The sequence below is a fragment of the Blennius ocellaris genome (assembly GCF_963422515.1).
Source record: "Blennius ocellaris genome assembly, chromosome: 17".
Lineage (NCBI taxonomy): Eukaryota > Metazoa > Chordata > Actinopteri > Blenniiformes > Blenniidae > Blennius > Blennius ocellaris.
Window position 1 is genome coordinate 18,151,633 of NC_137666.1, and position 13,467 is coordinate 18,165,099.

General features: G+C 45.6%; 1 protein-coding gene across 1 annotated transcript in view; it reads right to left on the reverse strand.

Moving 5' to 3' along the window:
- kif26ab (kinesin family member 26Ab) overlaps positions 1-12,897 on the reverse strand; it is a gene marked incomplete at its 5' end in the record, with an annotated part of 84,877 nt that extends 71,980 nt beyond the window's left edge. The window contains 2 exons of the mRNA XM_080513215.1: positions 10,359-10,568; positions 12,763-12,897. Of these exons, the coding sequence (XP_080369341.1) occupies positions 10,359-10,568; positions 12,763-12,897 (345 nt within the window). The remainder of the gene's footprint in view (positions 1-10,358; positions 10,569-12,762) is intronic.
- Between the last annotated feature and the right edge of the window lie 570 nt (positions 12,898-13,467).

Genomic DNA, 13,467 nt, shown 5'->3' on the forward strand with positions numbered 1-13,467 from the left:
CACACACACACACACTCGTCCTCGCTCGCCGAGCCGGACGCTCAAGCATGAAATGAACATGAGCAGCGTGAACTTTGACTGGCATTTTTCGCGCCGCGCCAGGATTTATGGAGCACTATATACGTATCCGAATGAGCTCCTGACAATAAAGAATAGCACAAAGCATAGCAGCGGAGTCCGGCCAGATGAGTTAACACGGGCCGTCCACCAATCACAACACACGCCATCACAATCCATCTGCCATTACACAAACACAAATAGAAGGGCAGAGAGATGCACGCATGCTGTCACCCGGACACAAATAGAGAAATATGACATGAAAGCGGGCTGGTGCACTTACGCAGCAGCTGCAAACCGCAGCCACGGTTTACTACCGCGGGTCACCGGGAGGCTCCTCGGGGACCGGAGAACAGGAATATTAAAGTGCAGCCTGTTGGCCCAAACAAAGGCGCAAGTGTTGAGCTGTGCAGAGTGATCGGTGGGACTTTTCACACAAAAAAAGATTAGCAAGCGGGGCAATGTCAGATGGCCGCTCTCGGTCTCAAAACCAAGACTCACGGTCACAGGCCAACAACTCGTTCCGATCGACGAGTAGAAAATATGTCAGAAATGAATTGATCAGTTTGCCGCTGGTGCAATAAGCTTGGAACAGTTTGCATATTGCCATCGAGATAAAATGCAAGACCGTGTACATTTTCCTTTCTTTCGTATTTGTGGTATATTTGATGCTCATTTCTATGCATACAAGAACAAACTAATATATATGACCGCAACAATGTTTTAATACTTGGTTAAGTTGGTTTCTCAATTTCGTCCTGAGTGGGCAGACTGGTAAAATATTGCCATAACAATCTTTAAATTAAAAAATGTTCTTTGTTGTGGTGTAGAGCAACTGTTATGGAAATGTCTATATTTTCATAAAACCAAACAATTACGCCAGAAAATGAATACAAACTCGGCATAAGGCGTATTAATGATACAAAATGCAATGAAATGTTCATTAAACTTCTCCTATAACTGTTGCATTATGGGTGTTTTTTTACAATCTCACCTCAACAGCATGGCTTTGAGGCGAGTTTGATAGAAATGAGGTGCAGTATCTCAGTGATGTGTTGTGTCCACTACTCTTAAGAAAATTGTTAGAAAGCCTGTGCTTTCTTTGAAATCTTCACAATTTGCTCGATGGTTTGGTTGGATTGGAGCCTCTTGTTGGTCGGCTTTGGCCCTTATGATTGAAACCCCTCTTCTAAAGTTGAACACAAGTGGCACTTTCTGCTGAACTTTTCCCTCCGTCTCAGCCCTCCGGCCTGATCTCTGTGGGAAAACGGCGGCGAGCAGGCCGGACCCGGGCCGCCTCCGGAGCTGGCAGGTAAGCAGTAGCTGCTCCGTCAACGTGAGCCAAAGAGGAGGAGAAACGGAGTCGAGTCTAACCGAAGCGAGCCACTCGACGGATCCAGTGTTTGCTGAGAGCGAGGGAGACACGCCCAAACAGCCGGGAGTTTGCTGTCTGCATATCCATCTTGGCAGGGAAACACAGCGCTGGCATTCTCTTTCAGCACATTGCTATAAGCCAGGCGATTTGTCTGCTACCACAAGGCCTGCTGTCAATTGGGTGCGTTTTATGGAGCCAGGAGGAGATTACCTCCAACTCACTGCTCCTCGGTGCCTGTGGACCATGTTGAGAATTTATCTCAACAACTATGTTTTTCCAATACTCTGAATCAGACTCAATAATGAGCTTGCAGTCTGCTCGGATTGTGAACGTCTCACTTCAGCGTGACATATGGAGCCGAGCGCCGGCAGCCCCCCCCCCCACGAAACAAACATCACCACACATCCACAATCGTGTGGGCTTGGCCCTGAATTAAAAAGTCAGAGTGATTAATTCCCCGCTAGTCACACTTCTTGTTGCATTTGTGTCCTTTGTTCAGTGACATTTGTGCCCGTGTGTTGCTCCGCAGACCTGCGACACCTCGCTCTGTCAGACTGGGGAGCCATTGTTTCATTCCAGTCTGCTTTCATTGTAGCGCTTGATCCTTCACCAAACAGCAGCAAACCCATTCAGGCAAGTGTCATTCTGAGCAGCCGATCACTCCCCGAGCACACCGGGATGGAGAAACAATGAAAGAATGAAGGCGTTGGCAGAGTCACAGCTTCACAAGCAGCTTTAGAGCAGAAAGTTACAAATAAGGAGCCTTGAAACAACTCAATCACATCAGTAATCACAAAAAAAAAAAAAAAAACTGGGTCCAAAGGGAGAGAGCACTGTTAAGTAATATTAAGCAGCTTAAATTTCATCCACATATGGAGTTATCTTTTCAGTCTGCACCTGTTATCAGTTAGATTGTCAGGCTTCAAGTGAACAATTTATCCTCCAAGTCGATGTTTCTGAGGCAGATAAATGGACAATCAGAAGGATGGGTTGAAATTTTAGGCCCACTTTCAACAACAACACTGCTCAGGGAAACTGCAAATGCAGCTTTTCAAAAACAGCTCTCAAGGTTGAACTTTTTTTTTTGAAAAATCTCCGAAGCTCAATGGGAAAACGCAACTTCTCAAAAATGCTACGACTGCGCACCACACCGGTAGTAAATACTTCTTTTGCACATGCTCAGTAGATGGTCGGTCCATGTTGTCCTGGGGCTTCAGTCACCCGTAATAACAATCCCACTCATGATTGCAAGCCAACTGAAAATCTCCAGTTTCTATCTAAAGTGGTGCAAAGCAGAAAAAGACAAGGTCTTATAGGGATCCTGCCTCATATATTCTAGAAATTAATGCACTGAGGAGTCATTGTGAACACAAAAAATGGATTCCTACTTCCAGTAGGCCATAAGTGACCCATCACTTCTACCAACTTTTTTGCAAAAACATAAAATGTGTCTCAAAGTTAAGCTCATAAAATCAACATATCAGTGATGGATTCATGGATGGAGCATCAAAAGAGCATCTTTTACATTTTAGCATAATTTAGCATCTTTTTCTGACTGCAGCTGGCCGATTGAGGCCGACATGAAGAGATCGTAGGAAACATTAGACGCCCTTTCAAGCACGACAACGTGCGGCTTTTTCCCTCACGCAGCTGTTCTCCACCCGCTGAATAGCTGCTATTAGGTATAATAGGGCAACTTTACATGTTTGACTTTACTGAATGAGAAGAGCATCGGAGCTGGTCGAGACAAATCCTCAAGTCCAAGGAGCTCTGAAGGGCTGTGCTCACCTTCACAGGTAACATCTGGACGCTACAGTGCCAGCAGAGACGGCCAGAGGACATGTTGAGGTAAAAGTGCGCACGTGAAGAGCCTCAGCCCCCGCTCACACCACAATGTTTTCAAAAGAAAATACTAAACTTTTAAGGTGTTTTGGGGGTTTGTTTACACGACAACAGTGCTCGGAGCCACTGGAAATGCAATTTATTTTTAATTTATTCTTACCATGCACACCACGGCCATGGTAAAAAGTTCTACTGCACGTGTGCGAGTAGATGGACAATCACAACAATGTCCGTTTTCTCCTGGGACTTCAGCGTCACTGTAATAACACTCCAACTTTATCATCCGTCTATACAAATGTCTGTGTAGTCCCATTATTAATGTTTGTGTTACAAAACAACCCGTAGCACCCACTAGTGGTCCAACGGGAAAACGACATTGTTTTCAAAACGTTAACACGTAAACGTAAATCTTTTCTGAAACAAAAAGATGCGTTTTCACTAGAAACGGGTCGTCAGCCAGCTCCTGTTTGGATCGGCTTCCGTGAGCAGAAGAAAGGAATGGCAGGTATTCCAGGTGGAGGATTCCTCCAGCTCCTCCTACAGATTCCTGCATTCCCCTGATGAAAGGTGACGAGCGCCGGCTTCACTGCAGTGCCCCCCTCCCTCCCCCCCTCCCCCTATATACATCAGCCCTCCAATCTGCGCGGCCTGAACCCATTTCCTGCTCTCTGCCTCACAGCAATTTACCCTCGCAATTTCGATAAGTAGTAGAGCGGCCGGCAACAATTGGGGTCAATTCACTTTCGGCTCTCTTAAATTAAAGATGTAAAATGAAACTGTGGCGAAGACGAGGCCCCCGTCTTGTGGAGAGTTTGAGGTTAGGATATAAGGTTTGTCTGGAGGAGAAGTGCTTTCAGAGCGGTGGAGCATTGAGGAGAATGAGAAGCTCTTCACAGTTGCTTAACTACCGACAGGATTGTTCCACTGTCCACATTTACAGAGTTGGAAGTAAATAAAGATGAAAACAGGCTGGAGAATGAGGGAAAAACCTGAAGGTAAACACAGTCTGTGTTTAAGTTTCCACTGTAATTTCCCACAAATGTTCAGAAAGCGACGGTGGTCCATGTTTCCACTTCATAAATTATTTTTCTCGACCCATCCCTCCTTGAGTCGATACATAAAAAGAGTAAGGGCCATCTCCATCTAACACACATTAATCCTACTTCACCAATAGACAGAACAAAACATTAAAATCCATTATTATGACTAATTAAGGAATCGCACTTTTTTGGTTTTATATGATATACAAATGGTTTTATACGAGCGCTTACTTTATATATGGAATTTGTCTTCTTTAGGTTTACTAGCAATGGTGGTTGTCTCGGTCTCAGGTCAGGGGGTTTTGACGACAGCATTTACACTTAAAGTACCTACATGTCAGTTTTAAACTTCATTTATTCCCTCTGTAAGCATTTCCCTCTCCTGTGAGCCTCCTCCTCCTCTGGTTTCCTTCCAAATTGCACCTCGCCGGCGACAATAGGCCGGCTGAGCTGAATAGAGCTACCAAATAACACTTTTATATAGGAAAAAAATGGCACAAAGAAAAGCGGAGACAGCTGGAGATATCTGGTGCCTTTGACACATTTGGGTCTATCAGAAAAAGTGTAGCAGCTCACCGAGTCCCCGGCCCTTGAAAGGGAATGAATGAAGCTGTGGGGACTAATGTAACGCGGCAGAGAACTGCGGGCTCAGGCGTATACAGTACGGCGCAGCAGCAGCAGCAGCATGACTGATGTCGGTGGTCTGTGCACCACTTGACACCAGATTATTGCTCTACAGTTTAATACAGCCACATGCCATAAAGCAGGAGTCGCGCCGCATGCAGGGACGAAGCCGGAGCTCATCCCGGAGTCTCCTCTGCTCCCCTGTCCTGTCGCTCATCTCCTCCCAGGCTGTCTGCAGAGCACGCACCGCTAAGCACACACACACACACACACACACACACACACACACACACACACACACACACACATCACACACAGCCCCCGGGGCTCAGGTGCTTAGAGGTGAATAGAATAATATGGTCATGCTCTGTTTTAACTCTACGTCAGCTCAAGTTTCACCAACCGGAGGGCTTTTTTTCTTTTCTTTTTTTTTTCCACGCTTGTCTCTTTATTTAATTTTTATTTTTTCATGAATCCCTCCATTCACCTGCCACTCACTCCGTCCCATCACCGACTCTCCCGCCGCGAACCCGGCGGCGTACACCTGTTCCAGCCCAGGTTAGGCCCCGTGAAACCCGAACCTTGCGTAAAGGCCGGGCGAGCTGACAGGAAGGGTCTGAGGTCAGTCAACAGAGGAGAAGGAGCGCTGGAGTGAGAAACAGAAGCCAGGCAGGTCACGCTCCTGCAGCCATTCACCTCTGTCCATCTCTCCCCGACTCCCACTTGGAAGCAAACACACTCGTGTGTGCACATTACCATTACCAACAAAGCAATTTTCCTGATTCCTCAGCCATGGCAACTGAGCACCCTGCCCCACCTCTCCATTCACACTCACGCTAATCCCTAAGTGGGCAAATATAAAACAAGCAAACATGCAGTCGATGCTTGAGATTCACACAAATCACTGCAAAAAAGAAAAAAGAAAAAGAAAATAACAAAACAAATAGGCATGTTTTCTTTCTGCACAAATCAGTGCCAAACCCTCACAGGTCGTACAAAGTCGATGGCGAGTTGGCTGGGAAATATTTGTTAGATGACAGAGGGCTGATTAATTTCCTTTCCCCCGGTGCTTCAGGAAAAAGAAAAGCCGATTCGAAACACTCACACACGCCTACAAACAAGCCTGTGAGTGCGAGTGGACGGAGGGTCAAACGGGGAACAGAGCGGAAACAAATCAAACATGAATTGCAATGAGTCATTTGAGAAAATTACTGTTCCCATAATTTATGAATTCGACATGAAAAAAAAAAAATTGGCAAAAGACCTCACGGTACAAAATTAATTTGTGCAGCCACATTCATGGTCACACACACACACACACACACACACACACACACACACACACACACACACACCATAATGGACGTGGACACATTGTGCATACATCAGCAGGGCACGGCGTTCATGATTAGCTGGTGGTTTGTGGATTCCTTATCAACAAGATTGAACTTGATTCACCGCTCATTATAAGGTGTTCTTCTTTGTAGTGGTCAGTGACAAGCATCTCCCTTTCCACAAGGCAGAGGTCATCGGGTGGGAGGGGGGTGGTGGTCCTACTGCCACTGACCTCAACCTCCAAAAGCTCCACTTAATCCAAATATTCAAACCCCTCGCAGGCCTGGAGGACATTCTCCGTTAATGAGTCAGTGTGCCAATAGACCCACCACTGCTTATATATTCAGAGGTCTCAGTATTTATGTTATTCGCGCTCACTCTCTCACTGATTATGCAGACTTTGCAAATGGCAGACAGAGATTCAGTGCTGGCTTGGAATATTTTTTATAGTTTTTTTTAGCATTGAAGGTAGTCACTGAGAGTTAAATGAATAAGGAAACTACTGTCCATGTGAAGATCAGGGGACAGATTAAGCAAAACTATTGAGAGCTGAGGTGAACGCCACCGATTGTCTAGTTGGATTTATCAGGCAGAGAGTAAACATTTTAACCTTAAGATCAATGATTTCAACTATTTACTCCAGTTGTGTGCATGAGCAGTAGCGTTTCACAAAAGTTGCATTTTCCTCCATTCCCATGAGAAAAGGGGTAGGGGATGTTTTCAAAAAGTTGTGCTTCCAGTGGCTCCAATCTCTTTTGGATCCCAATACGCAACAAAAGTTTTGCAATTTCCCTTCAAAACGTTGTTTGGAGTGTTAACGGAGCCTTCATGTTCAGAGCTCAATTACAGCATATGCATTCACAAATAACTGGCATTCTGCAGATGCATGCTGGGTAAGAATACGTTCCTATAGTGGTGGAGGGGTGAGCGTGTGAGAGATGATCACTTTTACAGGCAACAACAACTCCATCTGAACACCTCGCGTGACTTCCTGTTGATTCTTCATTGTTCGCAGCATCCAGACAGGACTCACTTCTTTAATCGGCACAGCAGAGAAGAACCACCACGGTGCGTATCCGTCTCAGGTGAGCGAGAGCAGAGGAATAACAGCCGGGAAGAGCTGAGGCTGGCTCTTATCCAGCTGTCCTATCTGTTTGTGCTGACTGTCGGCAGATCCTCTAATTACAGTAAGGAGCTAATTGGTTTCTCAGAAGTTGAGATTGAAGTGATCATCTTCCTTTATACCATACCTTACAGAGCCGCTGCGTCCAGCCACAGTGACAGCAGTCTACAATTACTGAATCCAGACTGTCTGCTATTGAAGTCGCTGATTATTCCAGCCTTTGATTATGCAAATTAAATAGGTGAATTCCCCTGATTAGATCAACTCCGGAGGTTGTTCTTTCCTGTGCCTACCTGTACTTTTAGCTGAGTTTTCTCATCAGCTGCTCATGTAGAAATTAGAATTGGGCCTAAAACATCCAGATGGAGGTCACTCAACTCATTTAGAGAACTTTACTAGGATGTCAATAATGATCAATCGTAAAAGTTTTGCAGATTATGCACACATAGTGCAGAAAGTTATTGAACATCAGTGTTGCTCTGAGGCCAAGTGAGAAGGCATTGCTTCGTTTACATTGCAGCATAGGTTTGTGTTTCTATTGCAACATTTTGAGTCTGTTTGTTTACACAGAAACAGAAGAAATTATGAAATTGATGTAGTTTTCATGTTGGGCCACTAGTAGGTGCTTATGTTTTGTTGGCTTTTTTATTAAATGAAACCACACATGCAGAGAACAGTACCTCTCAACATTAATAATGGGAGTACACAGACATTTGTATGAACAAACAGTGAAGTTGGATTGTTATTGCAGTATAAACTATAAAACTACCAACTCTCATGACACTTCTTCTGTCGACATCACAAAAAGAAAATCGTTGGAAATAGTTCCAACTTAATCTCATGAAGTTAGTGAAGCTTGAAGAAGCTCTTTCCTTTTTTTCAGTGCGATGGAGTTGAAGCGTTTTCAGATAGTTACGTTTTCCCCGTTTCCACAACGACAGAATCTGAGCATTGTCAAAAAGCCCCCCCCCCCCCCCCCCCATTTTCATGGAGTCTCAGCATTTTCCAAAAGTTGTAGTCGCCTCCATCTACACGACGACGAAGCGTTGTCAAAAGCTTCCGCTTCAGAAACCTTTGCTCAAAAAGTTGCAGTTTCAGTGGCTCCCAGCATTGTTGTCGTGTAAATAGAAACCCAAACGCAACAAAGGTTTTGCGTCTATGTAAACGAGGCTTTAGAAAGGTCAAAGCAGAAATGCACGAAGAAAATGTTTTTAATTCACATTTTTTTTATGCAAACGCAGCAAAATGTGCACAAAAGGCTTCACGCCGCTGCTTCTATTGTGCATTTCCGACCGCAGAGTCATACTGAACCACCGTGTGGAAGGAAAAGACCTTCACTTCCCCAACTTTAGACCCAAACAGGAAAATACGAAAGCCTGTCTGGGAGTTTTTGTTGTATGTGGAAAAAGTCAACTTTCCCTCTTGTGTGCTTCACGTCTGAAAACACATTCACTGCACCCAAACAATCTTCCTTGAATTTGTATCTACTTGCTACTACTACTGTATTCAAACAATAAGCGTAGCGACAGGGTGTGTGTGTGTGTGTGTGTGTGTGGGGGGGGGGGGGGGGGGGGGGGGGGGTTGTCTGGGGGCTGAGCCGACTTCCTTTTTGTGAAGAGAGAAGAAAAAAAAAAAGGGGTCGGATGGCGAAGGAGGTGGAAGCGTGACCTCGAGTAAACAGCTATCGCTCCTGTTTTTCCCATGACAACCGCAGACACAACACCGACCGAACCCAAAAGCAAAGCCAGATCCCAGACTCGCCGGCAAAGCACCTGAATGACCCCGCTGGCCCGATTCGCTCCGCGGAGGAAGTAATTTGGAAGCGATCATCCAGAACCGCGTCCATCCTACGAGGCCCTCCAGGTAAGCAGCCCAAACTCGCAAAAGACAATGGCTTTATTATCCTTCAGCTGGAGAAACCTAAACCTTAACCCTGGTAAAAAAAAAAAAAAATAGCAGCACCCTGCCATCACTGTTTGCCACCCTAGCATTAAGGTCCAATTAAGCCATCAGCACATGCAAAATAGGGGGAAGCATCTGGCAAAGGCCACAAAACACTATGAAGGGTCCCATAGTAAAAAAAAAAAAAAAAAAAAAAAAAAAGGAGGTCAATTCCCCCCAGCAGGTAGTGGTAATTAGGGGGACCCTTAATGTGTTTAACAGGGTAAATGTACCTGATACTTGAAGATGGAGCTGATACGCTCAAAACCTCCTACAAAGACCGGACCACACATACAGATGTCTCAAAGCAGGAGCACAGGTGCTGCAGAAATGCCCCCCTTGTGCCGGATCTACCTGCTCCCACACGGACAAGGAGCTGTGGGATTCGGGGGTGAACATTCAAGAGGTGTAATTCAATCACAGTCCGAGACTCTCGCGACAACAAAGAAGAAGCAGGCCGGGGGGGTAAAACCCAGCCCGCCACAACAACAGCGGTCTCAGGGACTATATTTAACAGCGGTGGGAATTGTGGGAGCAGCCGCACAGGAACACTTTCAATGCAGAGTGAGAAGGTCGACTGGGACCCGACTTCCTCCTCAGTCTGCGACGTGAGCAGCCCCACTTCTCTACGACCCCCCCTCCCTCCCCTTGCTCAGCAGCAAAATAAAAAGATAAGCATTGTTTGGCCAAACAATGGGCCACTTTCAAAGTCACAAATGCTTCCATTTTCACATCCAAGGCCAACATTTGAAGTCAAGTAGAGCAATAAACAACTTTGCAAGAAGCATTGTGAGAGATTTTTTTTGGTACAGTCAGTCTGAGAGCATCAAATGGAATCAGGCTGCAGGATTTCAGTGCTGAGCAGGTGCAAGTCAGCCAAAAGGAAAGGGGAGAATTTAAAGCAACAAGTGGTTTAAATAGAAAGTCTCAACTGACTTCTAGGTATAAGTCTTACATCTTGTTGGGATTCTTCTATCCAATATTAATAATCAATGCATAAGCGATTATAGACTGCACCAACCTTCAATGAGTTCTGGTCAGCCAGTGCCAGAGCCTGCTTCTTCAGCTCCGACACTTTCTTCAGACATTGCTGGCAGAAGCCTCCTTTCTCCTCCGACTCTGGGATGGAAACGGAGCCTGCGCCCTCAGGAGGAGGCCGGCTGCTGCAGCGCGCGTCCTCCGCGGAGGGGAGCCTCTTCCTGGGGGACTCTCCGCTCGGACATCCCTCCACCTTCAGCACAACAACAAAGTTTCAACATGCAGGAAAAACAAAAAAAAACTAAACTAAACAAAACAGATCCCTGCAAGGCGCGAATCAAAGTGTTTGTTTGTACCTTGGCAACCCGCGTGTAAACAGCGCACCTGCGCCAAGTGCGCGCAAAGAGATGCAGGTTATTTTGTTGAATGAACAAGTCGACGCTGACCTTTTTTTTTTTCTTTTCTTTTTTTACACGTCATCATGCGCAATGAGACACTTACAGTGAACATGCGGTAGTTTAGATCCCCTCCATCTGAAGCTGAATTGTCCCCAAATGAGCTCATTGTCCCGGATCAAGGTCACACCTTCACGTCTTCAGAGGGTCTGGAGAGCTTGAGAAAACGCGCGGCTGAGCCACGGGCTGCACGGAAGGTTGACACTCATCCGACACATGGCAGCTGCCGCGACAGGGCAGCCTTACTGAGTGTGTGCCATAAGTTTGTGAGCTGCGCAGGAGTTTTGGGTTCAGGAGTGAACTCAGCTGCGCGCAAGGAGGCGGTGACTCCTGCAGAGGGAGGGGCGAGGGAACTTTACTGCGGCCGGAGGCGGAGGGCTGAGGAGGGAGTGAGGGTGGAATACTGCTTGGGGGGGGGGTCTGCGTGACGCGTAAAACCACCCCTGCATGTGACTGAACTACTGATGTTGGGTTCTCCACACGTTAGAAGTTGATTTTCTTTTTAATTTCCTCCAGTCCTGGGGCTGGAAAAATATCATCTGACTTCAAACTGTGTAATTACGTTAAAGTATCAAACGTAAAACTTTCACATTTGTTTCCAATTTTACATCTTTGTCCTCGAAATATATGCAGAAGGGGAAGTTTGAAATGTTAAAATTAACATTTGATTGTATCAGAGTACTGGGCGTTGTATGGGTGTAATCATGTTCACCTTTTGAGCTTTATTATCTTAGCAACAAAAAAAACGTTTATTAGCACAACGACTTACTGGATTTATAACTACTTTTGTTCATATTATAATTTGTATGTATAACGTTGCCTGAGAAATTCAAACTCGTAAATTGCAATGTAGGTAAAATGTAACTAAAGCTTTGAGTATTTTTTTAAGAAATGTGCTTTAGTTGTACTTGAGTACAGTTGAAAGTATAAAACTGTAGCTGAGTACAGACTTCCAGTCGTCTCTCTTTCACTGTATATATCTTTATAATGGGCATTAAACCGATCAGATTTGCCGCAGATTTGTGCGTAAAATTGGTTTTAATTGAAAGGCGTTTTTCTTCAGCTCATCGTGGAGACAGTTGCTGTTTAGAAAGCAACTGGTTTGGTTTTTGTGTTAGAAACCATCATAAATGTCATGTAGGTTCGTATTTGTTGCGTTTGAGCTCAGCAGCATCTGTTGCCTCTCCCTGCAGGCGCAGCGTCGTTAGTGTAGCTCTGGCGCCATCCTCTGTCAGAAATACGCAGCAGCAACCTTCCAAACTGCGGGGAGAGGCGCACTCAGGTTAAATATTTAATTGATAAACTTTGAATATTTCATGTGGGTGATGTAAGCGACAGCGGCCACATCAGTGTGTGAGCAGCTTCTCCTTCACTGGTGCCCTCAGACGACGCAGCCTATTTCAGGAATGATCCCGCAGAGTGAAGTCTGCTACTTGTACAAGTCACATAAAGCGAGGAGCGGCTCAGTCCAGTGGACTATAGTGATTTAAATATGTGTTTCACCATCACTTTCTGCATTTTGAGGCAGCAGAAAGCCAGAAAAATCATCAAAATGCAACAAATATTCTTTATCGCACAACTGTATACTCATTCTACATATATTTAGCATAACCCTCAAATAATTCAAATAAAAATCTTCAGTTAAATTTGAATTTTGAGGAAGTTCAAGATTAAATTAGTCTCAAGAATGGTTTTTATTCCCAGCGCGACCACCGAAGGTATAAAAGTTGAAACTCTTCCATTAACTGCATATTACAGTAATAGCACGTTGATCAAGACAAAACGTGTTTTCTTGAAACCAAAGGATGACGATGAAATAAGCAGTATGTGATCGCTGGAGGCGGCTTTCAAAGTCCTGAGTCCTCAGGACGCGTCAAAGACGCATCTTGTTTCTTCTTTTCTCTCCATCACTCCTTTCAGACGCAGGAGCAATGCAATCCTCTTTTTTTAAATCTTTTTTTATTTGATAAAACATGCTTATTAGGCTCTTACCTTTGTTTTTCTCTTCAGCAGGTGACTCGTGAACCCAAATATGATGTCGGAGTCCACGAAGATCGTCCCCAGATCTATGACGCTGGGGTTGGGCTTCCCGGCTTCGGGAGACCCCGATGAGTTTGGCAAAGCCATACGGGCGGCAAACGGAGCTTATAAAATATTCCACTGTCTCTGGGAAAACCTACTTCACTCGTACATCCATCCAAGTCGTGCGTCTGTTGCCCCCTGAAAAGATCCGCAAGGTTTTTTAATCCGGACATCCAGCGACTTGCGCCCTCACGTGTGCGTGGAGAAAAAAAAAAACAGTCCCTCAGCTTCCCATCAGTCAAAAGAAAGAAGGACAGCCAGCAGTACAATCCACGAGGTCTGCGGGAGGGTTTACATCCACGGGAACACTTTGGGTGCCATCCTGATCACGCGTAATCTTTTTGCGTAATGCTGGGAGCGAAGGAGCACCTTGTGCGTCTGCTGCGCTCTGATCGCCAGCTTCTCTCTCTCTCTCTCTCTCTCTCTCTCTCTCTCTCTCTCTCTCGCTCTCTCCACCAGCCCCCCCTCCCTCTCCCCCCCCCCCCCCCCCATCTCTCTCTCTGACAGTGATGACCTGCTCTCCCACCCGAATTGCCGGTGCATCGTTGTCACCCCCCCTTCCCTCCCTCTCCCTCCCTCTCCCCCTCACAAAGACGTAAAACACAATGACAATCC